General features: G+C 40.6%; 2 protein-coding genes across 4 annotated transcripts; both read left to right on the top strand.

The window, feature by feature from the left end:
- Positions 1 to 8,529: 8,529 nt before the first annotated feature.
- Positions 8,530 to 10,173, top strand: cox8a (cytochrome c oxidase subunit 8A). The gene is made up of 2 exons (XM_086050644.1): positions 8,530 to 8,733; positions 9,850 to 10,173. Exons 1-2 carry the CDS (start codon positions 8,617 to 8,619, stop codon positions 9,943 to 9,945), a joined length of 213 nt encoding a protein of 70 aa, XP_085906770.1. The 5' UTR covers positions 8,530 to 8,616; the 3' UTR covers positions 9,946 to 10,173.
- Positions 10,174 to 12,604: 2,431 nt separating this feature from the next.
- LOC147137939 (glucosamine-6-phosphate deaminase 2) lies at positions 12,605 to 27,079 on the top strand. 3 transcript variants are annotated; one of them, XM_086050040.1, is made up of 7 exons: positions 12,605 to 12,767; positions 13,023 to 13,159; positions 13,466 to 13,567; positions 17,622 to 17,804; positions 17,910 to 18,094; positions 24,536 to 24,710; positions 24,886 to 27,079. In XM_086050040.1, exons 2-7 carry the CDS (start codon positions 13,036 to 13,038, stop codon positions 24,942 to 24,944), a joined length of 828 nt encoding a protein of 275 aa, XP_085906166.1. In that variant the 5' UTR covers positions 12,605 to 12,767; positions 13,023 to 13,035; the 3' UTR covers positions 24,945 to 27,079. The 3 variants fall into 3 exon arrangements, with proteins under 3 accessions (XP_085906166.1, XP_085906165.1, XP_085906167.1); XM_086050039.1 differs by having other exon boundaries at positions 12,606 to 12,767; positions 13,026 to 13,159; XM_086050041.1 differs by lacking the exon at positions 13,023 to 13,159 and having other exon boundaries at positions 12,609 to 12,771; positions 13,470 to 13,567.
- Positions 27,080 to 27,218: the final 139 nt, after the last annotated feature.

The raw sequence follows: 27,218 nt of genomic DNA on the forward strand, positions 1-27,218 counted from the left end.
CGTCACCCACCGACCACCGTTATAATTGGCGACAGCACCATTAGACGTACTCACTATCCCGGCTGCGTCACCCGCTGTTTTCCCGGAGCGAAAGTCATGGACATAGTTAACATCCTGCCGGGTGTTCTTGACTCTCTGCCATCATCCATTACCCGGCTCATCGTTCACGTTGGGACAAACGAGACAATACGCCGACAGTCTGAGCAGACGAAGAGAGACTTTCACGCCCTCTTTGCCTTGTTAAGAACCTGCGGTCTGTCGGTCTGGGTGAGTGGCATTTTGCCGGCATTGTCTCGCGGAGCCGAGCGCTTCAGCCGCCTTTTAAGCTTGAACACGTGGCTCCTACGCACTTGTGGCCACCTTGACTTTGCTTTTATTGACAATTTTAACCTATTCTGGAATCGCCCGTCTTTTTACCAGCCGGATGGTGTTCATCCGAACTCTCTTGGTAGCAAGATTTTAGCCGCTAACATCCACCATGTCGTAACCAATTCCACTCCCAGCTGACTCTTGTTTACCAATCATATTTCTTCTTCTACTCATAAACGCTGCAATGACGATGTCACTACCATCACTTACAGGCCAATACCAGCTGCTCACAGTACCACCACCCTCACTAGCTCCCCCTGCAGGCCCTCATTATCATTACCACTATCGGACAACTTTCCCATTGAAGCCATCACCGGCAGACGCTTCCCTTGCACACACAAACAACGTGGTTTTAACAGTGGTAATCTAGTATATGTTAATACTGCTCATTCGTACCACCATGAGCGCACGTCCAGCACAATAATTAATCTGGCCGTGCTGAACGTGCGCTCCCTTTTAAACAAAACTTTTATCATAAACGACCTGATTTTAGACAATAATTTACATGGTATACTTTTGTCTGAGACATGGCTTGGTACAGATGCTCCAGTTGCTCTCAACGAGGCTTGCCCACCGAATTTTAACTTTTTATTTTCTACAAGGGATGGCAAAAGAGGAGGCGGGACTGCATCAATTTTTATTAATACTCTTTTATCAAAGGAGATCATTTTTAGCAGCTATTTATCGTTTGAACACCATGCCTTTGTTTTTAGCAGTCCCCCTATTCTCTGCATTACCGTCTATAGACCTCCCCATCATTCCACTTCTTTTATTACAGAATTTTCAGAATTCTTATCCATTTTATATTCCAGTTATAACAGGATATTAATAACTGGCGATTTTAATATACACATGGACAACATCTCGGACCCACTATCCAGAGATTTTTCAAACCTTTTAAACTGCTTGGATTTTAGACAGCACGTCTTGCAGCCAACTCACAACAGAGGACACACCCTGGATTTGGTTATAACCTATGGCTTGTCTGCTGGTGTGTCCTCTGTTGTTGACTTGGCAGTGTCAGACCACTACTGTGTCTATTTTAACATCGCCAGTTTTAAGCATCTAGCAGTCCCGGTCAGAACAGTGAAGAAACGCTACCTATCTTCTAAGGTGGCAGCAAATTTTATCGAGATCTTAAAAAACACTCCTGCTGACATTTTACCTGCACCCTGTGATCTTATTGTTGACAATTTTAACCTACATCTTAAATCATCATTAGATTCAGTAGCTCCACTTTTAATTAAAACAACAAAAACAAAGACTGTACCCCCGTGGAGAAACAATGCTATCAAAATATCAAAGAGAAAATGCAGGAGTGCAGAGAGGAGGTGGAGAAAAAGTAAACTTACAGTACACTATGAAATTTTATGCGAACAACTGAAATCTTACAATAAAACAGTAAAACTGGCAAGATCTTCCTATTTCTCAAACCTCATTACAGTCAATAAAAACAACCCCAGGGTTCTCTTCTCCACCTTTGAACTTTTAACTAGTTCTGATTTTAATAAGTCCCCACAGAGACCAACAGATGCTCTCTGTGAGGACTTTGCAGACCACTTCAGAAGTAAAATCGATGACATAAGATCCAGTCTTTTAGCCCGTCAAAACACAAGTCTTAATAAACCCGGACAATCATATTTACATGAGGAAACACTGGAAAGTTTTGCCCTGGTTGATGCAAGGACACTTGTTCGAGTTTTCTCCCAGGTAAACCCAACAACCTGCCTTTTGGATCCAATTCCCACATTTCTTTTTAAGACATTTTATGGATTTTTTGAAGAACAAATTTTAAATATAGTCAATTGCTCTCTTCAGACAGGCGTCTTCCCCGCTGCCTTTAAAACGGCGGTGGTGAAGCCCCTTCTGAAGAAGAGCGGTTCTGACCCGAGCGTTTTTAATAACTACAGACCCGTATCCAACTTACCGTTTTTAAGTAAGATTTTAGAAAAACTGGTTTTCATCCAGTTGAATCATTTTTTAAATACAAATAATATTTTGGAGAAATATCAATCTGGTTTTAGGATGAACCACAGTACGGAGACTGCTCTTTTAAGGATCTTAAATGATATTAGGTGCACTGCAGACGTGAGAAAACTCACAGTCTTGGTGCTACTGGATCTAAGCGCTGCTTTTGATACAGTAGATCACCAAATTTTATTAAATAGACTTAAAAATCTAGTGGGCATCTCTGGTACTGTTTTTGACTGGTTTTATTCCTATCTCACAGACCGATATTTCTTTGTAAGTATGGATACTTGTTCCTCTAAAACTCATGAAATTAAATGTGGGGTTCCTCAAGGTTCGATTTTAGGCCCCTTACTTTTTAATCTTTATATGCTTCCCCTCGGGGATGTCATCAGGGGACACGGCATCAGCTTTCACAGCTATGCTGATGACACGCAGCTGTATATTGCCGTGTCTCCTGATGACACAGGACCCATTGATACACTTTTAAATTGCATTTTAGATATCAAGTCATGGATGGCAGATAATTTCCTACAGCTCAATGAGGACAAGACTGAGGTTTTAGTTATCGGTCCCGAAGGTCAGAGAGAGAAGCTTTTACCAAAACTACACATTTTTAATCCCTCACACTGTGTGAAGAACCTTGGCGTCATTTTTGACTCTGAGCTCAGTTTTATTCCTCATATTAAAAATGTAACCAAGATTGGTTTTTATCACCTTAAGAATATCGCCAGAGTCCGCCCGTTTCTCTCTCAGGCTAACATGGAAGTGCTGATGCATGCCTTTATTTCCTGTCGTTTAGATTACTGTAATGCCCTGCTCTCTGGCCTCCCGAAAAAGAGCATTTCACCACTGCAACTACTGCAGAATTCAGCCGCTCGGGTGCTGACGAGAACCAGAGGGCGGGAGCACATTACGCCAGTTTTGAAATTGCTGCATTGGCTCCCTGTGTGTTTCAGGATCGATTTTAAAGTACTTTTATTAGTTTATAAATGTGTTAATGGTCTTGGGCCATCTTATTTATCTGATTTGCTTTTATCATACCAGCCCTCGCGGATCCTGAGGTCCTCTGGCGCCGGCCTTTTATTTATTCCAAGGGTGAGGACCAAAATGCATGGCGAGGCTGCATTCAGCCATTTTGGTCCTCACCTTTGGAATAGCCTGCCAGAGGATGTCAGGTCTGCAGAGACTGTTGATATTTTTAAGAGGAAGCTCAAGACACACCTTTTTAGTTTGGCTTTCAACAACTTTTAAATAATTTATCTTTTCTTTTGATTGAAGATAATTCTATGTTTTGCTTTGAATGTTTTAAAGCACTTTGAGTTGCATTTTTATGTATGAAAAGTGCTATATAAATAAAATGTGATTGATTGATTGATTGATCCTTTCTTTAGTTTCCCCAAGTCTTCCTCCACCGGAATAACACCTCGTACCTCCCCTCACTCCCACAATACCTTCCTTTCGCTTACCGTCTTCTTTCCAATATTCACCAAGTTCAGGACTTTGTTTTTCTGTACCTCATCCTTACAACTTATCAACAAACTACCATCGCTCAGTAACTTCGCCGTTTCCACCTCTCCTACTTTCCTTTGTATTTCCTTACTCAACACCACTGGGCTAAAACTAACTAATGTCTTCCTTCCTAAACTTAAGTATTACCTTAACTTGCTCCTTACCGATCTTCATTCTCACCACTTCCCTATCCTCATCCGAACTATTCCCTTCCAGGCTTCTTTTACTCTGGTGGGTTCTCTGACGTTCCTTCTCCACATCACCCACCAACCACCGTTATAGTTGGGGACAGCATCATTAGACGCACTCATTATTTCCGCACTATCACCCGGTGTTATCCCGGAGCCAAAATTATGGACATAGTGAACATCTTGCCCGGTGTTCTTGACAATCTACCATCATCCATATACCGGCTCATTATCCACGTGGGGACGAACGAGACAGTACATCGACAGTCAGAGCAGACTAAGAAAGACTTTCATGCTCTTTTTTCCTTGCTGAGAACATCCGGCCGGGTTGTCAGTCTGGATTAGCGGCATTTTACCGACGCTATCTCGCGGCATCGAGCGCTTTAGTCGTCTTTTGGGCCTGAATACATGGCTCCTACGCACTTGTGGCCACCTTGATTTTGCTTTATTGACAATTTTAACCTATTCTGGAATCGTCGGTCTTTTCACCAGCCGGACGGTGTTCATCCGAATTCTCTTGGAAGCAAGATTTTAGCTCCTAACATCCACCATGCCGTTACTAATTCCACTCCCAGCAGACTCTTGTTCACCAATCACTCAGCGCGTGTTCCCATTTCTTCCTCTACTCCTAAACACTGCAATGACAATTTCACTACACCCACATACAGGCCAACACCAGCTGCTCACAGTACCACCACCCTCAGTAGCTCTCCCTGCAGGCCCCCATTATCATTGCCACCACCAGACAGCTTTTTCATTAAAACCATCACCGGCAGACGCTTTCCTCTCACACACAAACAACGTGGTTTTAACAGTGGCAATCTGGTGTATGTTAACACTTATCATCTGTGCCACCATGAGCGCACGTCCAGCACAAAAATTATCCTGACCGTGCTGAACGTATGCTCCCTTTTAGACAAAACTTTTATCATAAACGACCTGATTTTAGACAATACCGTATTGGCCTGAATATAAGACGGTGTTTTTTGCATTGAAATAAGACTGAAAAAGTGGGGGTTGTTTTACATTCGAAGTCTAGAGATTATACCCATTCACGACGCTTGATGGCGCCAGATATCCATCCATCCATCCATTATCGATACCGCTTCTCCTCACAAGGGTCGCGGGGCGTGCTGGAGCCTATCCCAGCTGTCTTCGGGCACTAGCGCCAGATATCATTGAAGCGAATGCTGAATTTAACTCCACAGGCCAAAGCAACCACGTGAGGATGACGTGCTATGGGAGGAGCCAGAGGATGGGATTAAGAACAGCGACACTGAGCACAGCGAGGCAGATAATTGTTTGTGAGGTGTAATGTTCTGTCATGATAGATCTCAGCTACTCTCAAGTTAAACCAGTTTGCATTATTTTATTGCAGTGTTTTTCCTTATTCAGATTTGTTTCAAGACTACAGTTAGTTTGACTTCACTTTGTTGGCTAATGCAATTATTGCAATTTTCTTGTTTGATCACAATAGATTGGTTTATTTACATTTCAAAAACAAGAAGCCATTCATTTACGAATGTGATTGCACTTTCGTTTACATATTTAAATGTTCAGATATTAAGATTTGAATGAGGCAAAATAACATGCCCTTTCTCTCAAATATATTGTTATAATCATTTGTTTCAGATGTACTGTAATTATGTTCTGTATAAAAATTAATTTGGTGTTCAAAAAAACTTTTTTCAAACTTGAGTCTTGAAAAAGAGAGGGTCGTCTTATAATCAGGGCCGTCTTATCTTCGGGCCAATATGATCATTTACACGGTATTCTTTTATCTGAAATATGGCTTGGATGCTCCAGTTGCCCTCATCGAGGCTTGCCCACCGAATTTTAACCTTTTATTTTCTACCAGGGATGGGAAAAGGAACTACGTCAATTTTCTTAATACTCTTATCTCAAAGGAGATCATTTTCAGGAGCTATTTATCGTTCAAACATCATGCCTTTGTTTTTAGCAGTTCTCCTATTCTCTGCATTACTGTTTATACTGTACACCTCCCCATCACTCCACTTTTATGACAGAATTTTCAGAATTCTTATCCATTTTAGAGAAATATCAATCTGTTTTTTGGATGAACCAAGAGACAGCTCTTCTAAGGATTTGAAACGATATCAGGTGCACTGCAGACGTGAAAAAACTCACAGTCTTGGTGCTACTGGATCCAAGCGCTGCTTTTGATACAATAGATCACCAAATTTTATAAAATAGACTTAAAAATCTAGTGGGCATCTCTGGGAACTGTTATTAACTGGTTTTATTCCCATCTCACAAACCTATGTTTCTTTGTAAGTATGGATACTTGTTCCTCCAAAACCAATTAAATTAAATGTGGGGCTCACCAAGGTTCAATTTTAGGCCCAACACTTTTTAATCTTTATATGCTTCCCCTTGGGGATGTCATCAGGAGACACGGCGTCAGCTTCCACAGCTACGCTGAAAACACACAGCTGTATAGTGCCGTGTCTCATGATGACACAGGACCAATTGATACCCTTTTAAATTGCATTTTAGATATTAAATCATGGATGGCAGAGAATTTCCTACAGCTCAATCAGGGCAAAACTGAGGTCTTAGTTATCGGCTCTGAAGGTCAGAGAGAGAGAAACTTTTACCAAAACGACAAGATTTTAAACCCTCAGAATGTGTGAAGAACCCATCCTTGACTCTGAGCTCAGTTTTATTCCTCATATTAAAAGCGTAACTGAGATTGTTTTTAATCACCTTAAGAATATCGCCAGAGTCCGCTCGTTTCCCTCTCAGGCTAACATGGAAGTGCTGATGCATGCTTTTATTTACTGTCGTTTAGATCAGTGTTTTTCTAGCTCTGTGCCGCGGCACACAGGTGAGATATTGTCAGGTGTGCCGTTGGAAATTATATAATGTGTGCCTGTGCGGTCTAGCGCCTGGCAGCGTAATCATGTCTTTACTACGTTGTAGTACTCTTCCATACCAGCAGGTGGCAGCAGCAGGTATCCAATTGTCTTTGTTTAGAGACAAGCGAATTAGTGACGCATATTTATCCAAAGAGGCCCTTGTTTCACACTGAGTAAATATCAATATAAAACATTATAAAATACTTTTTTTCTTTGTGTTTATTTAATTCCTATTCGAGACGTTATAATATAATGTAATTCTTCAATGTTAAAAAATGCTTATACAAACAATATAACACTTATATTGTTAACATACATTTTTTTTCCCCACAATTTCAGATGGTTGTGTGTCGCGGGATTTATTCAATGAAACAAATGAGCCTTGACTCAAAAAATTTGAAAAACACTCGTTTAGATTATTGTAATGCCCTGCTCTCTGGCCTCTCCAAAAAGAGTAAGAGTAGTTATTTAGAAATTTGTCTGGTTACAACTTGACTTTATTACCCATTGATTCAACCAAAACTGAAATTGGGAGGATTTGTTTTAATCCTAAACGTAACACAACTATAATTTACAAAAACGTTTTCAAAAAGATGTTGCCTCTGTTCCATAAATTGATTTTTATTGGAATAATCTTGTCAATATGGAATCTACCTGCCAAATATTTGATTAACAACAAGATAAAAAATGTAACATTCAAAATAATCCACAGATGTTATCCATGCAAGGTTTTCTTACAGCGATTTAAAAAAAAACAAAAAAACATTGACACTACAGTAGTTGCTCCTTCTGTGATGAATCTCCTGAGGATGTGTTTCATTTGTTTGGGGGTTGCCCATTTTCTGTTAAATTTTGGAAAGATATTTATAATTGTACTGTCACTATTTTAGGACCAAGCCTTTCTCTTTGTTTTGAAAATATATTGTTTGGCTTCAATGACTACCCATCTCTGAATAAAGAAATATTTTACATGATTAATTTTACCATATTGTTGGCTAAATGCCTTATACATAAATGTGAATATAATAATCAGAGACCAAATTTGTATATGTTTGTAAATGAAGTCAAATAATATATTAAAACTATTGAACTATCCACAAATGTAAAAGGACAGAAGACTCTGTTCGTCTGTGTTATTTATGATTTCGCAGTGTCGTCTTCTTCGTTACTTAGTTTGTCTCCCCCTAGCTGTTGTTTTTGTATAATTTGTATTCCAAAATAAAGTTATATTTAAAAAAAACATACCGTATCAAAAGGGCCTGTCACATTTGTCCCCACTGAAAAAATGTGTTGAATTTACTCACTTTTATTTCGTTAAGTGGTTGCACAAAATAAAATCCTGTGGATCCAGATACATTAATTTAATAGATGTATAGTCTACTGAATAAAAATATCTTAAAACAGTCGGTTACGAATTTAGGGCTAGAGTTACATCACATGAACAGAAGAAAAGCAAAAAAAGGTTGAAGAAAAGGCCACTTTATTTTGAACACCGAAAGCTGCTTTGAGATATTTCCGCTCAACGAGGTCCTGGTTTGAGCAAGTGTTCATCGTACTCCCGCCGGACAGTAGGCGGCACTGAAGAAGTCATTTGGAGTTTCGGTGCGGCAAAGGGAAGTGACCTCAGCAGTGTGCCGAATACCACACAGCCAGTAGATACTACATAAGAGAAGACGCGTCTGTCATTCCAGAAGGCAAAGATGTCTGGGCTTCTGCGAACCATCGCTTGCCGTGCTGCACCCGCTCTGCGGGGACATGCCGTTTGTCTGAGGGCAAATGTCTACACTCGACCTGCCAAGGAGAAGATAGGCGCTATGGTCAGTAAACTCGCGTGACATTCTCTGCTAGCATGCAGCCGTATGCTGTCCTTGACCGACGAGGTCAGAATTGAGGGTATATGAACGCGATCTGGTTAAATGTATCCATATATTATTTTCATTGTGCCAAATGAGTTATTTGCGAATGTTGTTCTGGATTTTGATTTCATCTTGGCATTTGCTTTTTTAGGATAAAGATAATGCTCTCGCTCGTTTCCCGCATCTTTATTGTTTGACGAGACTTTATATGGCAGTTTAAAGAGTCTGTATCGTGCTATTTTAACATTTCCACAGTTAACTATAGGAATATGCGTGATTGTATCTTACCTTTCCTATCCTAATTTCTTAGGAAATATGAGTTATTATGTTGGCTCGGAAGTAAAACGCTCACTAAAATCTCGCCTCTCCCTGTGTGGCTACCGTCCTGAACATGGCGTCGTCCAAAAGCGGCCGCCAACATACACGAAACAGTAAATAGCAGAGCTGGGCACTTGATCATTTTTTGCCCGTCCGGCCGCGTCCCTCCACCCTTGACTTGGGTACCCGCGACGCCCGGCCATAGTCATAAACATTGTCGGCCCCAGCCCCATTCCACCCTCTGAACCCCCCCAAAAAAAGCATCCATGATTGACGTTGCCGCGGGAGAAATGCTCTAACGGCAGAGGCTTTTTAAAGTTCATTAGCTGGCTAATTTTCAATTTGAACCCGCTGTGGACACTTCAAATGCGCCAGTAGTACTTAGCCAACATGTGTGCTTACTTGCACTGCGAGCCCCGGGCTGGATTTTTTTAGTATTGTATAATTATTTGGGTCCAACAGCCAGCTAGAAGTTGTAGACAAGTTACTTATTTATTTTCCACACTTCCCCTCCTTCCCGACCTTCAAAATAAAAGCTTACCAGCAAAGCACTATACACAGCTGGTTTGCTATGGCGTATTTCCGGAAATAGGGAAGACGCCAGAGAAGTCTGTACTCAACAGTTTTAATAAACAACCAAGATAAATATTTTGGGTACATGTTACATCGTAGCATATAGACTGTATCTTCAACCTTATTGAGTAACACTAAGGTGACATAAATGAGAGCACGGCTCATGTTTGTCTTTTTGGCCTCCAGGAAACTCTAGTCGGGTTGGGTTTGTTCTCCATGGCCATCCTCGGACCATCTGGATGGATTCTGGCCCACCTGGAAGACTACAAGAAGAGAGAGTAAATTGGACATTTTAGCAGTTTGCCCGGCCTGGCGTTCCCAGTCTACTGTCGCCAGATGGAGGCTTCACCAACTTCCTAGCCAACAGCCAGTTTTCACTCTTTTGTTGCAATCATTTGACACATCCAGGCCCAAGTTATGGACCAAGTAATGGTTCCAGAACGATAACCATTATACATATAGTTTTGTGCATATCTTATTGTATGTACAACATTAAATGTTAAAGCCAAATATTTTGCTTGGATGAATGCTTTGTCTTGGGATTTATACTAAAATGTTCTCTAATAGTAGCATGTATTGTACACTCCGAACCCAATTATTACTTAGAATAGTTTGTATGCAGCTATTAAAACTTTTGACGTGTGGAAAGGCACCAGTGATGAGCGATACCAGACTCGATTGATTCGATATGATACCGATCACTTTTATGTCAATTTTGATCGATACCTTGTGTGATTTTTTTATTTTGAATTTGATTTCTCGTGCAGTAAAACACATGACAGTAAGTGAGAGTTAAACAATGATAGTGGAACTGTAAAATAATCACCCTCCAAAGGCACACTTGAACTTCACTTAAACTTCCAAATAGCCAGCGTGACATTAAAAACAATGAAATGAGAGACGTATACACTAATAATTAAATATAAATGAATAAAACAAAGGGATTTTACTTTGTCAAATGAGCCATACCTTTTGGTAACCAGAATTATTAATCAAAGCAAATATCCAAATAGAAAAGCAAATATTTCAAGTACAAATAATTCTTATGATTATAAATTAAACTGTTTAAAAATATATATGTTTTTACTTGTACATTCTGAAGATCATGAAGACATCAGAGAAGATTGGTCATGGTTAATGCTCCAGCTAATGGTTCTAATAGCACAGCAGTCACTGTGCTTGTAAAATGACATTAGTTTGGGCAAGTTCTTTGTAAAGGTGGGTAGTTGCAAATTAATCAAGAATCTGATAGTCATTCTGTCTGAGCTCTGTCAGAGATCCAGTCAAGTGGTATTCAAAAAGTTGCAAAAGCATATTGAATAGGTGCACAATGGATTTTAAATTAATGTAGGTTGTGGTGCACAACAATATGCCAACCAATCACAGCTCAGATTCAGAGAACAGGTCAGCCGTGATTTTTTGTTGTGAGCTGTTGTGATGTCATTTTCAGTCAACAGAAGACAAAATCTTTCTCCATTTGGAGCTGTGGATGAAATATTGAGCTAACAATAACAGGTTGTTTAACACCAGTTCACATGTGTTATCAGACCAAAAACAATATCTTCCTTAGATGAACAGAAAGAGAAAGAACAATTTTTGTTGAGATACAGGCAATCCTGAAATTCCTTCCAGATAGCCGTTTTGTACGTACATTCAAAGAAAAAATCAGCAGTAGTTAAAATATCTCATTCACAGAAGGTACAATTATTGTAGTCAATACAAAATCTCAGCAGTTCTTTGGATGGACAAACGGTGCTTAAAATTTTGAAGTGGACTACTTTTACTTTGGGACTGACTGCATATTTGATGTATAGAGTTAGAGTTTTCTTTGTCGGATTGTTTGTTTTTCTGAGTCAAAAGGTCATTATTTTCGAATTTGAGAACATTTAAATCTCACCGTAATAGTCATATAAATTTGTTTTGAACCAATAATTTGACTGATGTTGGGATTGGTTTGATCACTTTTGTTAAATTCGGCTTGTGTACAAGATAAATCATATATGGAATACGGCCAACCTTATGTGTCTACTCGACATCGTGCAAGTGTCACAGGGGCCATGTGTTGCAAGACTGTCCAAATTTGACACTTTATCCGGTCCACTGAGGCTACATGAGGAGGAGCCTTTTAATACTTCGAAGGACCTTGCCTGCGAATTGTATTTCTAAAACAGTGTTTTTCAAACCTTTTTGAGTCAAGGAACATTTATTTCATTGAAAAAATCCCGCGGAACACCACCAGCTGAAATCGTGGGGGGAAAAAAGCGTATTTTAACAATATAAGTGTTGTATAGTTTATATAAGCATTTTTAACATTGAAGAATGACGTTATATTATAACGTCTTGAATAGGAATTGAATAAACACAAAGAAAAAATGTATTTTGTAATGTTTTATATTGATACTCAGTGTGAAACATCGGTCTGTTTGGATAAACATGCGTCACTAATTCGCTTGTCTCTAACCAGAGACAACTACCCGCTGCTGCTGCTACCTGCTGGTATGGAACTACAATGTAGTAAAGACATGATTACGATGCAATGCGCTACACCGCACAGGCACGGAAATTAGTTAATTTCCCACGGCGCACCTGACAATGTCTCAGTTTGAAAAACCGTGGTTCTAGAATTTGCAAACCACTTGCGGTAGAGTCTCGCCTGATGCGACGTCATGCGGCCGAAAATGCAGCCTTCGAAAAGGTTAAAAAAAAGCCTTGACGTGAAATGCACTTTCTGTAAAGTTAAAATAAACAAAACAAAAACCTACGAAAATAGCGGTCATTGTTCACATCTTTTGATTCGCAGACTGAACTGAATTGAAACGAAATCTCCATATGTTATAATAAACTACTATCACTATGATACAAACTATTTACACAGACCATTCCCGTACATATGCTATTAGGTGTTTTAGTTGCATCGTTCAAAAATATTTAAATGTTCCTAATTGTAGCTTCCAAGTCACGTGTCCTGCTGTTGATCACGTGACACATTTGACTGCCACCGCATTTCTCAAGGAAAAAAACCCAAACATTTAGTTGACCGGTAGGATATTTTATCCGTTTAAAACTGCGTGTGACATATGACGACACCTCACTAATTTTGCCAGGCAAGTTTTGTGGAACTCACTTGAGTCATTGCAAACTGTTAAATGTTTATAATATATCGAGCGTGCTATTCGCTTTGCTTGCTAACACTCTACAATGCTAAAATCAGCCGTCGAAAATAGCTTTTATTTGGGATAAATTGCTAGTCCATCATGAGATGAACCACTTGAAGTAAAAGTTAGTTTGAGCGTTCAGATTTAATTGAATGGTTAAAGTATTTCAACAATCTCTGTACTAAACGCCGAGTGTTCATTTAGTAGAGTGGACAGAATGAGGTTGGTCATTCTGGACGATTATGATCTGGCCAGTGAGTGGGCAGCCAAATATATTCGGAACCGAATAATCCAGTTTGAACCCTGCGCCAACAATTTCTTTACCCTGGGTCTTCCTACAGGTGGGTGTCCTTGCGCTTAATGTCTTGTGTTCATGCTACATTTGACTGCATGGGGTGGCTTGGTCTTTAGAACAGGAAGGTCATGGAGTCGCTCTGCGGGCCAAATGTAAATAGTGTTGTCTGATGATTGCAGACTAGCATCTCTCCATCATGCTAATCTGCTTCCAGATCTCTTTCTGCATGCCTTCATGTGTGATGTGCTTCTCTGTTTGGTGCGCAACAAAAACATACTGTAGTGTGCATCAAGTGTGAGTTGAATTTTTTTCTTGAAGGATACATGCCACTTTATGTGTATTTTCCTTTTAGGGAGCACTCCATATGGCTGTTACCAGAAGTTAATTGAATATTACAGAAGTGGAGATCTATCGTTCAAATTTGTGAAAACATTCAACATGGATGAATATGTTGGTGAGTTACGAGCTGTTAATTCCGGAGCCCATAGAGCAGTGTTTCTCAACCTTTATTGAGCGAAGGCACATATTTCACATCGGAAAATTTTTCACGGCACACCACTTAGCAAAATTAATCACAAAAAGTGGATATACAGGTAAATTATGTACCTTTACCACTAGTCGAAAAGCATTTCATTGTTTTGCCTGTTGCTGTACGTGCCTGGCATCCATATATTTAATTAACAAAACAAATATTATAAAATAATATATTTTTATCTAAATAGTTGACATTGGATAATTTTCCGCGGCACACCTGATGATCTATCATGGCACACTGGTTGAGAATCACTGTCCTAAGAGGACATTGAAGGAAAAAAGGTTGTCTTTTGTTTTTGTTTTGCTTTTTTGTTTGAAATATCGCCAAACTTCAATTCTTGTTAATGCAATTCTAGAGTACAGTACAGTAACATGAGTGAAAGTAAGTTGGTAATGTCACAAGTTTTGCAGAATAATTTGCCATAAAAAAATAATAATAATCCGTTATGGACTGGTCTATGCGCCTATGATGGACGCCCAGGAGTGCGTGCGTGTGTGGGGGTGTGTGCGCGTGTGCGTGCGTGCGTGCGCGCACGTTGGGTTAAACTGTTGTTTGTCTGTAATGTCAAATTACCCATATCATAACATCGTGCCAACCGCAAAATTTGATTTTTTTATTTGATTTTTTTATTTGATTTTTTAATTTGATTTTTGTCAAGATCGCAAACAGTGCGCCGGTGTGTTCGGCGACCCTCTTGCCAATTCGGCTCATTCTGCTGGTTTTGGTGATCGGTGCTTTATACACGGATTCTCTGCTGGTGTATGATCGGCAAACTTTGTTGGACTTGCGGTGCAGCGTTGGAGGCTATGGTGCGTTTGAGCATGGTTGGCAGAAGTCGTTGCCTGCTGACATCGTGGCGGACCTCTTCCGTGTCCACGCGCTCCCATCACGACGGAAGCATGGATTGCCAGCTCCTCATGGAGCTTCCCAGGGCCCAGCGATCGGAGGTGACACGCACACCTGCTGCTGCTCCCACAAGCATAGCGTTGTTGAACGCCTGGTCGTTGTCGAACAAATCGTATATTCTGACGGAGCTATTTCTTTCCAATGACTTGGATTTCCTCTGCCTGATGGAGACTTGAACCTGCGCCGGTGAGTGCAGTGTGATGCTTGAACTATTACCGCCTGCATGCTCTTACTTGGATGCGCCGAGAACTTCAGGCCATGGTGGAGGAACGGTGACTGTTTTTACAAACAATTTTAAATGTAAGCAGTGTATATTTGCCACATCGTTCAGCAGCTTTGAGGGCACTTTCTTTGAAGTTGCCAGTGCCATCCCTGGGCTCTGCGCTGTCAACTACACCCCCCCCCCCCGACTCCGTGGCTCCATTAAAAAAATATGCGGCACAAAATCGCACCGGAGCCATGGTTCAATGAGAGCACTCGCGCAGCTAAACAGGAATGCCGCAGAGCTGGACGCAGGTGGAAAAAAGACAGGCTGCAGGATGGCTGGCATCGTTACCAGAGACAGGTGAAGGAGTCCAAGACAGACCACTTGTCATGTCTGAATCAGGCAAATCGCCAAAATCCACTTGCTCTATTTAAACAATTGACTCTGTACTGAAGCCCCATCAACCGATTTGCACGGACGCGTTCCCTGAAATGTGCGATAGATTCTTGCAGTTTTTCGTTGACAAGGTTGCTTCGCTAGGGCCTTGTTTCGAACGCCACATTTGACCCCCCTGTCCAAGTTCCTTGTTCAGCAGTGTTCGATTCCTTTGAGCCGGTTTCTTTGATATTTTTGGAGGATGCGGTTTGCCATATTAAACCATTGGGCTCCCCTTATGACTCCGTTCATCCACGTTTCTTTGAGGAGATTGTCCCTACGATTCGGTTCTAGCCATCATCAACCGCAGCCTGTCTTCTGGTGTGGTCCCCCAACATTTTAAGCATGCTGTAGTGAAAACCCTGCTGAAAAAAACTGGCCTTGATCAAGCTGTGCGATCCAATTTTAGACCCATTTCCAAGATGCCTTTTATGTCTAAAATTCTGGAAAAAGTGGTGCACTTAAGATCTTTCTTGGATGAACATAATATGGAATTTTTCTAGTCAGGCTTCAAAATAGCACAGATTAGCACAGATTCAGCCCTGCTACGCGTTTTTAATGACATCCTCCTGGCAAATGACACTGGAGACTACGTATTGTAGTCTACTCGTTTTGTTGGATTTGACTGCAGCATTCAATATAGACAACACTATTCTTTTGACTCATTTGCAACGCCAAGTGGGCATTAGTGGATGCGCTCTAGTGTGGTTTTGATCCTATTCGGCTGGCATAACTTTTTCTGTTAGCCGAGGTTCCTCTGAGTCCCGCTCTGCCCCTCTATCGTATGGTGTTCCACAGGGTTCTATTTTGGGGCCATTGCTGTTCTCATTGTATTTGCTGCCCCTGGGTTCCATCCTTTGAAAACACGGTATTTCCTTCCACTGCTATACGGACGACTGCCAAATCTATATCCCACTGAGCAAAAAAAATATGCATTCTCCATAACACTGGATATCAATAAATTTCCTAATTTTCAATGAAAAGAAAACTGAAGTTATGGTGTTTGGTCCCACTGGCGCGTCTACATCCCACCTTGTTGACCTGGGCCCCCTGGCTTCATATCTAAAGCCAACAGTCTCAAACTTGGGTTTTAAAATGGATGAATGAGCATGTCCATGTGCGTGGTTGAACAATGGGCCCTAGAGACAGATTTTCACACATGTCCTCTGCCTTCTAAAAAAAAAATGCCTCAAAGTGTTCTGGGTTTCTTTTGGATTTCCAGGTCTCTTGAACCAAGGAAACTGCAGATAGCATGACCTCCATTGTTTGAGTCTTTCTTTGGAGGGCTGTGTTTAGAATCTCTAGTTCACTGACGACATTTAAGGCAAGCAAAAGTCCCGCACTACAACATTTCCATGTTGCAGTTGAACATGTAAACTCTTGCCCGGCTTGTAGACTCAGAATGACTGGCAGCCATCTCATCTCGAGCACCATCCCATACTGGTTGAGAACAGCACTGTTAGCAGTCCACCTCGAGGGACATAAAGGCGTGATAGTTAGAGCTGACCCTTGCCCTTCAGCTGCAGCAATGGCTTTGAACAGGACGATGATGGCCAAGCTGTCATCAATGCTGGACCCTCCCCCTCCAGGGCACCGTAACAGCACTCCACAGCTCCTTCAGTGACAGACTGTTACACCCTGGCTGTGCAAAGGAGAGATACCGCCGCTCCTTCAATCATTCAATCATTCAATCAATCAATCAATCACATTTTATTTATATAGCACTTTTCATACATAAAAATGCAACTCAAAGTGCTGTAAAACATCCAAAGCAGACCTTAAAAAGATCTGTTCACGCCCTCCCTCCCAACAAGCCCAAGACAGGCGGACCCCACACAAAGTGTAGAGGCCGCCGGCTACCTGGACCCAAGGAGTCCCTGCAATGACAGCCCCCGTGGTAAGGGCCACCCCTCCCCCAACGCGGAGGCCCACCCATGAGGAAACACTGGAGCTAAAAGCTGACAACAGCAGAGAGCAACAAAACTAAAAGACAGAACAGTAGTATAGTCTAAGAACTAAAATCAGTAAGATAAGATAAAAATAATCTTCAATCAAAAGAAAAGAACAATTATTTAAAAGTTGTTGAAAGCCAAACTAAAAAGGTGTGTCTTGAGCTTCCTCTTAAAAATATTAACAGTCTCTGGAGACCTGACGTCCTCTGGCAGGCTATTCCAAAGGTGAGGACCAAAATGGCTGAATGCAGCCTCGCCACATTCATGTGCTACTTAAAAATTAAATCCAAAGTTACCAGTTACTCAGTACTTGAATAGTTACTTACAGTACTTACTCTTGTAATCATTTGGAGGACTACTTTTTCTTGAGTCATATACTAAAGTAACAGTACTCTTTCTTGGGTACAATTTTGGACTATTCTACCCACCTTTGTTGTATAGAAACCATTGTAAGACTTGCTGTCTTGTTTTCCAGGTCTACCCCGTGCCCATCCCGAGAGCTACCACTCCTACATGTGGAACAACTTTTTCAAGTACATTGACATTGATCCCGCCAATGCTCATATCCTGGATGGAAACGCAGAGGACCTGGAAGCAGAGTGCCAGGCCTATGAGCGAAAGATTGCAGAGGCTGGAGGAATCCACTTGTTTGTTGGAGGTCAGACACCTTATTTTTTCTGATTTCTTTCTTTTTTTTTTTGTCTCTGGTGAAACATGGACCCTCTCCAGCTCAGTGCTTCACCCTGTACTTCCCATGTTGCAGGTATTGGTCCTGATGGCCATATAGCATTTAATGAGCCAGGCTCCAGCCTTGTCTCAAGAACCAGAGTGAAGACGCTGGCAAAGGACACCATTGTGGCAAATGCTCGTTTCTTTGGCAATGACCTCTCCAAAGTTCCTACCATGGCTTTGACTGTCGGAGTTGGCACTGTCATGGATGCCAAGGAAGTAAGATAGAATTTACCAGAGCTGGGCACTTGACCATTTTTTGCCGGTCTGGCCGCGACCCTCCACCCTTGACTTGGGTACCCTTCCGGCCGCGACCCTCCGGCCATATTCATAATCATTGTCGGCCTCCGCCCCCTGACCCCCCCCAAAAAAAAAAAAAAGTGTCCGTGATTGACGTCACTGCAGGAGAGACGCTAACGGCAGAGGCTTTTGAAGGACCATTAGCTGGCTAATTTACTATTCGAACCCGCTGTGGACACGCTTCAAATGCGCCAGTAGTATTTACCCAACTGCGTGCTTCCTTGCATTGCGAGCCCCGGGGTTGGATTTGTCGTATTGTATAATTATTTGGGTCTATTATAGAGAAGAGTCGTAGAAGAAGAAGTCGCAGAAGTCGTAGTCAAATTACTTATTTATTTTGCACACTTCCCCTCCTTCCCGGCCTTCAAAATAAAAGCATACCAGCAAACCACTATTCACTGCAGGTTTTCTATATGGCGTATTTCCGGAAGTAGTGAACGCCAGAAAAAGTGCATGAACTCCACCTTGATGTGCTAAGCGTCTGAATATACTAGTGGGCACAAATTGTTTTAAAACAAGCCGGGGGGGGGGCAATACCACAATCCCTATAACAGCAGTTGTCAAATGTTGTCAGATGGCAAAACACATGGCTTGCACCTCACTTACTGAAGACACAACAATGACAACGTCTAACTTCTTTCGTCATGACAAAACCCACAGACGTATAAGCAGGGTTCCCGCAGGGTCTTAAAAGCATTGAATTTAGGAATTGTCTTCAATTTTGATATCCGGGTCTTAAATTGTATGTTGCATGTAACTTCTCTGGGTCCCGTTTCTTCTCAAAAATGTCATTTGTAGGGATGTCGCAATATAGTGATATTGCGATATTAAAATTGGCACGATTTTGTCGTCATCATGTCACATTATTAATGGCAGCAAATCTGTTTAAAAGCCCAAGTTGTTTTTCATTTGTGCAGTTACAGCATGCTCTGGTGGTTAGTTTATTAGTGTAGTTTAAGTGCCTAGTTTAAGGTGTTGATCATTGTAGGTCATTCATATACATTGAAGTTAATGTTATCTACTGTACTATTTGAACTACTGTATACAAACTGCATACACACATTGCGTAAATTACTTGACACTAGAAATGCCAAGATTAGTTGACTAACACGCCGACGTCAACGATCAAAATTGTCGACAAGTAATTTTAGTAGTCGAGGCATCGTTTATTTATAGAATTGTTTGGCGCTGTGTTTTTCTCTTGAAAATGCCTAGTCTCCCGCTGGAGAAAAAAGGATTGGTGCCCAAGATGAGTGAAATATGTTTACAAGTAGGACCGAACGATTTTAGGGAGAAATTGTATTGCGATTTTTCTGACTGATAATGCGATTTCGATTTGATTTGCAATTTTCTCGAAATCAAGCTTCAGTGCAATAGTCACAATGTACAGTAAAATTTACAAACATGACACAAAATGCCATTATACCTTCAAAAACATTAAAAGCTATTACTCTAATAATGCAAATACACTAAAGAGGTTTTGTGGAGGAGGCAGTCCTTTTTCAAGTTTTTGAAAATGGTTCCAGTAAAATATTACTGTACTACTTGCCATCAAGAATAAATATGCATTCATGTGCAATTGTGTATATAAAAATCATTTTTAACCCCAAAATGTTTTACATTTTGTGCTAATGTACATGTTCTTTGTACATAAGTCAATATTTTTCCCATATTTTTGCTAGAGACTTAACTGCTTCAAACAGAGACTGAGGGCTTAGCGGTATGGCTTGAAATGCATATTATGGTATTATTTGAATCTTTTGGTCCTAACAGTAATGGTGAGTGTAAATCACAACGAGAATATTTGTGATTGGGTTATTTATGCCATTGGCGAGTTCCGGCCGGTGTTACAGCGTGTGCTAAATTGCTAATGCAGCCCTCGCCTTACTTTTGGTCTACATATGTGCTGATTGTAATGCAACATTTCTGTTCATAACTGCTTGTTCTCCACCCTTACGCGGTTCTAGTCAGGCTTCAGTAAAAAGTGTACTATACACCTAAGCACTTATTTTGCTATTCTCGACTCCGCATTTCACTTTAGCGATTAGCACACTTTGCGACCCCTCATTCGCCTTCACGGTGAAAAGGCCACTTGTTAACGGAGTCGTTTATTTGTCACAACGGAAGAGATGATGCGCAGCACGCAGCTCGTTGCTGCTTTGCACGGACTTACATATAGTATAAATAAAGACCGTGCTGCTGCAGGTCAAGATAGCTTAGCGCTTAGAATTCAAGCAGCAGCAAACGAAATGACTTCCAGGAGTACGGGCAACAGCGAGGAGTAGTACAACGCTTTTTTTTTTTTTTTTTTTAAACAGTTTGGCGCTGGACCTGCCGACAGTAGCATGCCACTAATGGTGAGCGAGGGGGAAAAGTGCCATTTAAAGAAATCACATCTTTGGCGATCTCGAAATCGCGTTGTCTGAGATCGCGATTTCGGTGTCAAAACGATAAATTGTTCACCCCCATTGTGAACTACATAAGCCATGATACTTTGCGCTGCTGAGCCAATAGGAGCACATGACTGGCCAAGCCTATTTCTTTGTGAATAATGTTATGTACAAAATCTGAATATTGTGATGTGTTTTTACAATATCATGAGCTTTTCTATACAGTATCGTGAGCTCTTTATATATCGCCAACATCCCCACAATATTGTGATAATTATCGTTTCGCGAGGTTCATGTCGTGATATTTGGATATAGTGACATCCCTAGTCATTTGTCATTTTTATTAAATAACATAGCCTAAATAAACGGGACGGAGGAGCAAATAATTGAGAACGCGACACAGCCCCAGGTCACAATCTATGGTCAAAATATAAGGAAAGTTCACTGAAGAGCACACTACACTACACAGACGCAGATTATTGGTTTTTATTTTTTACACCTAGCCAGGTTTTAAAGACCTCCGTTGACATGACAGAATTCCGTCATTTGGAACAATTAAGAAGAAACGGATGTGCGCGTTAACAGTGAAGTCGTTCCTCCATTCATTTTATCATAAATGTCATATCGTCGCTGTCCTGTAAAAAACACGTCCAATTTTGGGCATTTCATCACCTTTTCAAATCAAAATAATCCTCACAACACAACACATCTTGCATTACTTTGGTGGAGAGTTCACATTTCTACAAAAAGTCAACAAATTAGCGTCATTGTATTTTTTTTAGTCATTGCAATAGCATTAGCAGGAAGAAGTGTGGGCCCCAAGCAATCGCCTGCCACCCCCGGCGTGCTGGAGCCTATCGCAGCTGTCTCCAGCCAGTAGGCAGGGTACACCCTCAACTGGTTGCCAGTTAATCGCAACTATTCACACTTGGAGTCATACCTAGGAACAATTCAGAATGTTCAGTTAATCTACCAAGCACGTTTTTGTGCTAACCAGTCGACCACTGTGCTGCCCCCAATACAATACAATACAATACATCTTTATTTATATAGGCCATTTTAAACTTTAAATTAAAACTTTTGGGTGTTTTAGGAGTTAAAACAGCTGCAGGTAACCACCAGCATGCTCCCGGTGGATTTACAAGTTCAATAGATTGGCAAACGAGTGTAAGTGAGTTTATGTCTGTGTAAAGCTCTTTGGGCAGGCATCATATGTAGACACTAGTGCACTCAATTTACCATTTTAATCAAATTAGATTTTTCATCTGTTGGACTATTACATGTTTTTCTTTTTTTCATTTTGGGATGAATTGACAGACTGACGATAGCGATGACAGAAGTGCAGTTAAAATAACATGATGCATTGATGATTACAGTTTGGCTCGGCTTGAAAAACTGATGGACGGGTGCCCGTGATGCCCAATTTTGTGAATTGTCCACCTGTGCTTATTAAAGAAAACTAAAATGAAATAGACATCAGCTGAATAACTTTACTTATTTAGTTAAATTTATACTCCCTCTGCTCTGACAATGAGAGTGCCATTGGCACATACTGTAGTGGGTGTGCAATCACTAGGGATTTAATGATTTCTCGAAAATCGATATAAAATCGATATAAATGCTTAAAATGTACATCGCTGTAAAAAAATAAAAGAATCGATTTGCAACTACCATGTTAACTATAGCCGCTCTCTCTCATGTCCTGCCTTGTCTGCAACGCACATGCGCAATAGAGGTAATCAGGGTAATCCGTGATGTAAACACAAGCATTGTGGGTAATTGTGCCATGGCTATCCAGTGAAAGTTAACAACAGAATTCAAAAGTCCGGTTGCATTTCACAAAATTAAAACGATGTAAATCTCCATTTCATAGCAGCACGGCGGTGATAAACGAGCATCTAAAAAGGAAGCACTTTGTGGCCGATGCCCAATTTCATTTATGACATATGGACAGTCCTTTCTGGAAGCTAGCTAGTTAGCAGTGCACAGGCTACTGTGTGCGTCTGAAGGCCGCACGCATTACCTGTTGTGGAACGCTAATATTTTGTAGCGTCTGCTATGGACTATGGAGGCATTAGTCAGCAAGCTCACTTTTATTAAACGTCAAAACACAATTTTTGTATACTCGCAATCCCACGGTTGACAAAAAATAGTAAGAGAGGATGTCAACATGTGCTGCCTCACGGTCACTGTGACCACGTACGATCTCGGAAATATCACCACTTAAAGTTAACACAACATGACTTGTTTTCCACAAACCCTGAATGGCAACACTTAACAATAAAAGACATAACATACCTATGTCGTTAGAATATACAAATTTACAGTGGTAATAAAAACATGTTCCTCCTAATCTTTAAAGGTTTTTTTTTCATTCCGGGTGCATACCACGTTTTGAATGTGTAGATCTAATTACCGCTATGCATATTAGAGAAGCAAAACCAAAAAAGTTTCGGATCAGCGTTGAATAAAAACAAAATTTAAAACCAATACAAATGTTTAGTTTTATTTAGCACAGTGCTTTTACCGAAGTTTACTCATGATTTCACACTCTTTTACATTAAAAAAGGAAAGAAAAGTTAAATATGTTTGCAAGTATTTCTTTTAGTATTTATAGGTAGTTTTATAGTAATAGTGCAACTCGGGATAGTGTATAGTTTTCGGTTCCATTTTAAAATGCACTAAACATTTACAGCTAAAAGAAAAATAAGGCCACAGTATCGTGTTGAATTTCAATTACTCCATTTATAAACATGTCACAAATGTTGGTATAAGCTGCAAAGTTTAATACACGTTGAATGTACTTTCATCTTAATTGTCTTTATTATTCTTTTGTGCATACCTTATCTGTAAGCTACCGATGGTCATATATTGTAAGAGCCTGGTGCGATTTACCTATGATCCGATTAGTCGACTATTCGCGACTACTGTTGGTGATTAGTCAACTAGCAAAATAATAGTTTGTGGCAGCCCTAGTTGACACGCTTTCACACAAGGTCATTGCGTAATGCATTTGTGGATGGCTGCAGCACCACACTAGCACACAGAGACAAGCATGGTAGCGACTCGCTGTGCTAGTGAGTTTATAAAAAATTCAATATCGGGAACTGAAAATCGAATCGAATCAGGGCTTGAGTGAAGCGTTACATCCGTAGCAATTACACTCTATTGTAGTATTCTAGCATGCTCCCCCACACCCCCCACCCCACCTACCACACGGCTTTCTGATTGATATTGTGTATGTGGAATATGAGTGAAGAAGTCAAATCCCCCTTTTTTGTCCATCTCACGGGGCGGCTATTTTGTCACTTGCTATCGACTGACAATAACATCACCGTTGCTCAGGGTTCCAGGTAACAAGGTAACTGGTAACAACAATCAATCATGGCTCAGCTGCAGAAAACAGGTGAGCCGTGATTGGTCGTTACATGAGCCCTGAGCAAGTGCGATGTATGGCCAGCTCCCTGAGATGGCTAAAGACGGGTAGATCTTGCTGCTTAACTTAAATTCCACAAACACAATGTTAATCATAATGCCATGTTTAGACTACTCAAGGCGCATAGAACATATTATTACGAAAAGTTGGGGGTTGACTTGACCTCCAACGTAATTATTGATGGCATATTAAGATAGTCTGTGTCAGAGTCTAGGAAATCACCCAAATTGACTGCTCCAAAACCATCAAGACATGTTAATAACCATGGAGAAGAAAAAGGGTCATCAGCTCAAAACCACTGACCGACTAAGGCTGACATGGTTCTAGAAAATAGTACTTGCCTTTGGAAAATTGTCAATTAGAAGTAGAGCTGTGCTGACACAAGTTGGTACCTCATTGTGGGAAAAGGTCATCGTGGCTCAACGCTACTCTTGTCAAGCCTTTCTGAGCTCGCAGCTTTCTCTCTGACAAATTACTTTTGGATGATGTCAACAATATGAGATGAATTAATCACAACTATCTGCCTCTTCCCAGGTCATGATTCTGATCACTGGCGCACACAAAGCCTTTGCCCTGTATAAAGCTATAGAAGAAGGAGTGAACCACATGTGGACAGTGTCCGCATTCCAGCAGCATCCCCACACCATCTTTGTATGTGACGAGGATGCCACACTGGAGTTACGAGTCAAAACTGTGAAATACTTTAAAGGTACGAATACAGCAATGTGGCTAACCCTCAAACCTCACCTAAAGCTTACTTTAATCTTATAAATGACTTAGTGATGCTCTTAATGTTAAGTAACATTTGGTATACTTCTGAACTAATTAAAAAACATGCGTCCGTTGTGTGTAACTGACTTTTGCAAATGTGATTGTCCTTATAGGTTTGATGCATGTCCACAATAAACTTGTGGATCCTGTGCTCAGCGTTAAGGACAACTAATTGCGAAGACTACCAAAGAAGACACACTTTTTCACTCTTACAATTGAGCGCAGTTAAGTTTTCAGCTCATTAGTACAGTTAGCATCTGAAGGGATGGTAACAGCATTGTCTTAAAAATGGCTGTGTGTTGTCAATGAATGTGTGAGAGTGTCTACTGCTACCGTTGCTGCTCATACAATAGTTAAAAAATTCAACAATGTTACACATTTTGGTTTTTGTTTGTTTGTTTTTGGTACAGTGATGTCAAGTGTTCTGGTTCGGCCATATTTTAAACACTAGCTGTTGCCATGTGTTCCGCTGTTACAGGCAAGTCGAAAATGCTTCGGAGAAGACGAGACAACATGCCCGGTAGATTAGCACGAGCGAGTCACTGAGTGGTTATCACACGCTTGATCTGCAAGTACGGCGACGTGTGATTGTCTAATATAACATTTAACAACCGATATTTAACATTTGTTGATGCTGATACCAACCAATATATAACATTTGTTGATGCTGATTCCCCAAAAATTAGCTTCAAGCACATTTGAATATGGTTGCAGGCAGCTTCGTGAGTTCTGTGGCTGGCTAGCTAGCATGATGACTTAACATTAGCCACCCGTCTAAAAGTCACTCATCATCAACTCCATGGCATTGAAAAAGTTACAATTCTGAGAAGTATCTCCATCACGAAAGGTGGACAAGTAGTAGTTAACAGAAGACTGCTAACTGCTGAACTATGTTAAACAGGAGTTAAGCTATCCATTAATGTAGTCAAGAAACACCGGCATAAGTGATTGGTGCTCCAGTACAACGTTCAAGTCTGACTGGAGCTGCTTTGTTACAGCAGAGGATAACCAACTGTCAAGAGAGAAAATATATTTTATAGCCACACGCAGCAGTCCAAAAACTGACAATTAATTAATGCGTTATCGCATATTTCATTCGCCTTTAAGATTGAAAGTATAAACAAAATTCTTCTCCATCGCACGGGGTTCCAGGACACCCCCGCAATAAGTGAAATCCACAATAGAGTTAACACCCTAGGCATGTTATTATCGGATTTACGGCACTTAAATTTAAGGTATTTAACTCATTTACTGCCAGACATTTTCAGACCCTCTTTTACCCTAACGTTTTAAAAATTTTGAAAGAAACAAATGAAGTGCCTGGGATTGAATGTCTGGACTGTGAAAAGACACATTAAACGTTTTTGGCAATGATTAGAGGAATTCAACCCCCCAAAATTCAAATGGTCTATGTGCCTACACTATTCTAAACATGGTATTCTAATTAAGATTGCATTTGTGGAATATGAGTTAAGCAGCAAAATTCACCTGTTTTTAGCAATCTCAGGGGCCAGCCATTTTGTCACTTCTGTCGACTGAAAATGAAATCACAGTTGCTCAGGTAACAACCACTCACGGCTCAGCTTCAGAAAACAGGTGAGCTGTGATTGGACAGCTGCAGCTAATTCAGTACGCTGCAGATCGTGTTCTGACCACTACAAAATGATCAGAATATATAACTCGAGTCCTCAAGACTTTACACTGGCTCCCAATTAGCTGTAGAATATATTTGAAAATTCTGCTACTCGTCTATAAATCACTTAATGGTTTGGGTACTGAATACCATAATGAAATGCTGATTGAATATAAACCCTGTAGGGCTTTGAGAGCTGCAGACTTGGGGATATTAGTGGAGCCCAGAGTTAAAAATAAACATGGTGAAGTTGCATTTAGCCGTGATGCTGCACACAAATGGAATAAGCTGCCAACAGAAATGAAGTCATTCCAGAGTGTAAATGCTTTTAAATCCAGGTTAAAAACTTTTTCTTTGAGTAAGGTCCTCTTAACAATTTTAAATCATGTATTTTCTTTTAGCTATTTTAGAGAGACACTTTTATTTTTTGCTTCACCTTTAAATGTTTCAAAGTTTTCTGTTAATCTGTTTAAATGTCAACATACATCCTCGTAATTTTTGTAAGATACTTTTGTTTTCTGTTTTGCTTTTGAATGTTGTTAACTGTTGTGTTTGTAAATACTTATAGGTGTTGTCTTTGCTTGTGTGAAGCACATTGCATTGCCTTGTGTATGAAATGTACTATATAAATAAAACCTTGCCTTGCCTTGCGATGTTCGCAAGCTGAGCCCTTAGGCACTGTGGTGGCACACCAGTCCCATACATGCTCACAGAGTGCCCATTGGTTGTACGTCAGTGTTTTTCAAACTTTGAGTCAAGGCACATTTCTTTCATTGAAAAAATTCAGCGGCACATTTATTAACATTGAAGAAT

Source organism: Filicampus tigris, chromosome 13 (genome assembly GCF_054856515.1).
Source record: "Filicampus tigris isolate MCC_2025a chromosome 13, RoL_Ftig_1.0, whole genome shotgun sequence".
Taxonomy (NCBI): Eukaryota; Metazoa; Chordata; class Actinopteri; order Syngnathiformes; family Syngnathidae; genus Filicampus; species Filicampus tigris.

Bases quoted from the DNA above. Each gene is read 5' to 3' on its own strand.
- cox8a (XM_086050644.1), top strand. From the start codon at position 8,617: ATGTCTGGGCTTCTGCGAACCATCGCTTGCCGTGCTGCACCCGCTCTG. The intron at 8,734-9,849 runs GTCAGTAAACTC...TTTGGCCTCCAG, and splicing joins AGGAGAAGATAGGCGCTATG to GAAACTCTAGTCGGGTTGGG.
- LOC147137939 (XM_086050040.1), top strand. From the start codon at position 13,036: ATGAGGTTGGTCATTCTGGACGATTATGATCTGGCCAGTGAGTGGGCA. The intron at 13,160-13,465 runs GTGGGTGTCCTT...TTTTCCTTTTAG, and splicing joins TACCCTGGGTCTTCCTACAG to GGAGCACTCCATATGGCTGT. The intron at 24,711-24,885 runs GTACGAATACAG...TTGTCCTTATAG, and splicing joins AACTGTGAAATACTTTAAAG to GTTTGATGCATGTCCACAAT.